The 4,696-nt window shown below is 44.8% G+C and overlaps 1 protein-coding gene across 1 annotated transcript in view; it reads right to left on the reverse strand.

Moving 5' to 3' along the window:
• Nucleotides 1-4,161, reverse strand: part of NDUFA9 (NADH:ubiquinone oxidoreductase subunit A9) — a 25,203-nt gene extending 21,042 nt beyond the window's left edge. Inside the window, exon 1 of the mRNA XM_019474441.1 lies at nucleotides 4,011-4,161. Within this exon, the coding sequence (XP_019329986.1) occupies nucleotides 4,011-4,161 (151 nt within the window). The remainder of the gene's footprint in view (nucleotides 1-4,010) is intronic.
• Nucleotides 4,162-4,696: the final 535 nt, after the last annotated feature.

Genomic DNA, 4,696 nt, shown 5'->3' on the forward strand with positions numbered 1-4,696 from the left:
GCCGGCCCGTGGGGGACGGGGAGGCCGGGCGGTGAGCTCCGTGGCGGGGTGTGGTGGACAGTCTGGGCCCGACTGGGGAAGGACGGTTGAGGTCGTAGTCTCTCGGCTATGGAGGGGGGGATGGAAGTTTAGGAGCACCCAAGAGAGGAATTTCGGAGGGAGGATGACCCCCAACGCTTGCAGGTGCATTTGAAAACCCCAAGCTTAAATATTTATTAATCTCTCTGGGGGAACTGCTGTTTCACAGGTCCCAGCGCCTGCTTCCAAGTGCCTGTCTAGTGGGAAACGAGCCAAGTCCGACAATTAAATGACAGTAACTTTGGCCACCACTGAGCTGGATTGATTGAAAACATTTTCAGTAACTCATTACTTACGCCTTGAATTACCTGGCCTCATTAAATTAGCCTTAAATGGGGATTAAACAATTTTACGATTGCAGACATGCAACCACTCTCAAATTCCGAACTCCCTCTGTCATCCTAGGTCTTCAACATTTCACTGAGACTCTTTCCCCTAAGCAAGTGCTGCTGTGAATGTTGCATCACAATCACACAGAGGGCACTCTAAATCTGCCACTCGCACTATTATAGCTTCGTTTTTCCCATGGGTTCCCATTGCTTTTTGGTCTGCATTGAATACAAATGGCCATTCTTTTGTAACCTGGCTTACACCACTGTAGCTGGTGCTCATATTCACCAAAAAGGTTTTAAAACATCAGCACAGTAAAAGGCAGAACAGCCAGGGAATATTTCTGGCAATTTGGACTGATTCCAAAATACTGGATTTTAACTCAACTTCTGTTCTGACACAAGTCCAAATGGCGGTTCTGCCAGAGCTGTGGCACAGCAGGTGATTTGGGGTTTGGGGCAAAAATCTGGATGCTCTGTGAACTCTGGCTGTCTCCGGTTCTCAGCCACAACACACTTTTTTTCTTTGATGTGTAAGCCAGGTGCACACCGAACTAAACGTGCTCATCTCTTTTTGCTGGTAGCCAGGAACCACAGCAGCAGGGCCCCTCCACCTCCCACCCCCAAGCTATCTACCCACCACTGGTCTTTCCAACTTCATCACGCCTGACTGAGTCACCACAGCTTTTCTGAGCAGCCCAGCCTGCCTCAACGCCTTCCGGAAATCCAGTTTGTATGGTTGTGCTTAGATACGGCACAAAAAAGCCGATGCTCACAATCTATAAATGTAATGGGTGCTCATGGAAAGCGGTGCAAAGTTACCAAGCAGAACTGGGTACCTAGCCTCTTCAGAAATGGCACACAGCTACGTGAAAGTGTCTGTCCAATTCCTGCATGTCACACGCACATCTTGTTCTTGATCCAAGTCAGAGCCTCCTGCTGTGGGGACTCGACCCTTACTTGTTCTGTACAGTGACACAAATGTCCATGGGAAGTGATTTTATAACAAATTCTAAGCTTGGACTATAAGGAGAAGGATGAATTGAGACTAAGGCAAAGGACTATAAATCAGGAATGTGTCTTCTGCTCCGGGCTTGCCACCCCCTGATTTTAGGAGAGATGAACCAGAGCTCTGTGGTTTCCACTCTCCATTTTTAAAAGAATATTTTCCTATTTCAGCAGTGCTATTGTAGGGATAAGGTGTGCTAGTTGACCAGAGATGCTTATGTCTTATGGTGATGTAATCATAAAAAAAAGCAGTAAGATAATGGACACATCCAACTTGTTACAGCTCCAATTACAAGTTAACTAGGTTAAATGTGCAATTTACAGGGAGCTGAATTTGATTTTAGAAACAATTTGGAACACCATATTGCTGATTAAGGACTATCTCACTGTATTTGAATCGCAGGGAAGTTAGAGCCAAACATCTAAAAGCAGCCTCAGGGCTACTGATCACCTAAAATGTGTGAGGATTTATTAAGAGTCCCGTGCTGAGTGTTTCTGGCATCTCTCAGCTCTCCCACATCGGGGAACAGCAGGCTAGTTGCAAATGCCGACTTTAAGGGCTGGCAGGTATAAATGGCATGCCTCAGTTTCCACACTCCCCTGCACCCTTGGTCTCCTTGTGGCCTTACTGTTGTTATGGAAATACTGATGTCACTCTGCTTTCTGGCTGGAGCAAGATAAGCAGGAGACCAAAGAGCCTGTCTGGTGAGAACGACCAAACAGCTGAGTTACAAAACCATCCTTTGAAAGCTCCCTGGGCCCGGCAAACACACCGGTGCTGCTGAGGTAGGAAAGTCCAGTCGATTCTTCGGATTATTTGGTGCATGTAAGGGATAAATAAGAACATGAGTTAATGTCTGGAGACCCCATTAGCTTTCTGATTTCACCATCCTTTGAATTCATCTGGATGTTTCAGCCGTTTAAGAAACCTCTCTAGACTGTTTGTTTCTGAGACTTCCCCTCGCCGTTAGTCTCCCTTGTCCCTAATGTGGCTTTTTTGAGAGGTGTGTGAAGAACAGCCGGCAGATATTCTCCTTCCTCTGAAAACTCCTTCTTCCTTTTCTGCTGGGTTTCCCTGCTGAGGTGTTTGGGTGGCTTAGGCCAGCAGTCAGGAGGGGTGCAGGGTGGAAGGCAGGAAGTACCCCTGCTCTGTACATGCTATGTTGCATCTACTTCATCGTATCTTGCATCTGTTCCATTTGCTAACTCGCTGAGCAGTGTTTGATTTGTAAGATGTTCTGTAATTTCCCCAAGGTGTTAACTTCTCATGCTGCAATTGAAGCACCCCATGAATCAGAATGAAAGCCATTTCTGAGTGCAAGAAAACAGGCATATGCTGCAGAGATCTTTGCGTGATAGCTTGTTTCCTGTGATGCTGCTTATGAATTTGACTTTGACGAAGCTGGACTATATACTGTAGATGGCAGAAGGGGATCATGGCATTGCCAGTGGATCAAGCACAGTGTTAGCACTCAGGAGACCATGAGTGTGTTCCCAGTTTTGCTGCTGGTCTGCTCCATGACATATAGAAGTCATGACACATTGTCACATCTCAGCTTCCCCATCCATAAAGTGGAATAATGATGCCTGCTTTGTGAAACACTTAGAAATAAACTAATGAAAAGCACTATATTAGAATAAAGTATTGATGTTATTGGTTAACTTTATTTCCTATAGGTACCATATTTTTAGGTTAATATCCCAATCCTTCGGCTTCCTCTGTTTATATAGAATTATAACTTTTATAATACCTGTTTTGGGTTTTTTTGAATTGTTTCTTAGTAGTGCGATACCATTATTGTTTTCTTTATCCTTGTAAGAGTGGTATCCTAAGTTATCCCAGCCTCCCCACAAATTGTCTTTCTCATATATATACATACATATATGTATACAACAATAAATAACATTGAGAAAAACAGATGTGACCATCTCACGTTAAGACCTACATAAACAAAATATTTTAGTGCTGACAATAAAAGCTTGTCCTTAGAAAAACTAAAAACTACAGCGGGTTAAATTCAGCCTTGGTCGAAACTGATGTTATACCTACATGTGGGGCCTCTGGGACAGAAGTGTCATAGGCAGAGGAAGGTGAGGGCACACAGCAACCACATCTCCTGGAACTGAGAGCAAGGTGCAGAGGGAACAGGGGTGCCCACAGCATTGTTATGCCATCGATGTGAATTTGTGGCTACTTTGGTCCAGTGGTAACCCCAGGGAAAACAGTGAGCACCTACATCCATTGTCTTTCCAGTAAATCTTGGATGTAAGCTAGGGGGTAGTTGATACTTGAGCTGCCCTGGATCCCACTCGGCACATCTGACCCAGTGTCAGACTCCAATACTCTCTAATTAGGTGCTTTTAGATATTCCACACTTGGGGAGGTTTAATGTTTAGTACCAGTTTTACTTACCTGAAATTATTTGATGTTACATGGGATTTTGATATAGCAGAATGGCATTTAGCAGAATTTAGCAATGTGTTTAAATCACAATACAAATAAAAATTACACTTAGCAGACTATAGCAATTGCAGTGGACAGCTGACTCACAATACAAACGTGTTTCTCATCATGGGTCTCTATAATATGCTCACCATCATCATGGCGGGCATTCTCTGCTGCTGGGAAGTAATACATGTCTTGAAGCCAGCTCAGGCGCAGGGCAAGGAAGACTGTTGTGAGAGGTCTCAGAAGTGAATAGTCTAGAACTATTTCAAAGAGTTTTCTCACGTATACACTCCTCATCCTGGTCTGGCTAACGCAGGAAGACGTTTGCGCTCTTTTGTTTAAGTCAGGGATGAGCAGTTCTACAGCTGGTTGATTCGCGCAGCTGATGTAGCCATTTATCTAGAAGAGAGGCCACCCTCCGGTCCCCTTTGTGTCAAGGGAAGTTCAGGTTTCTGTGCAGCAGCTGTGGTCAGTAGCTCCATGCATTCTTCCCTGAGCTTCACGAGCACGCTGCCCTTGCCTGTCTATTCAGAGGCACCCAGGGTCTGTGTAAAACATCATCGCTTCAAACAATTATCAGAATGCCTCTATTTATGTTGTCTGTAATCCATAAATCTGAATTTCCAGCAACTCTTCCTCAGCGAGCACTAATTGCCTTATCTGGTAAGAGATTCACTTTCTGGGTAGGTCGGGGTGAATTAATCTTCCTTTACAGTTAGGTTCCATGACAGCAAGACATCCCTGAGGCTTCCCGTTCCCATTTATCCTCTTGCTGAATTGCATTGACAGAACTGTTTTTCTTGGTCCCCTTTGCTCTCCAGCAAGGTAGGCT

This window comes from Aptenodytes forsteri, unplaced genomic scaffold (assembly GCF_000699145.1).
Source record: "Aptenodytes forsteri isolate BGI_AS27 unplaced genomic scaffold, ASM69914v1 Scaffold73, whole genome shotgun sequence".
Classification (NCBI taxonomy): Eukaryota; Metazoa; Chordata; class Aves; order Sphenisciformes; family Spheniscidae; genus Aptenodytes; species Aptenodytes forsteri.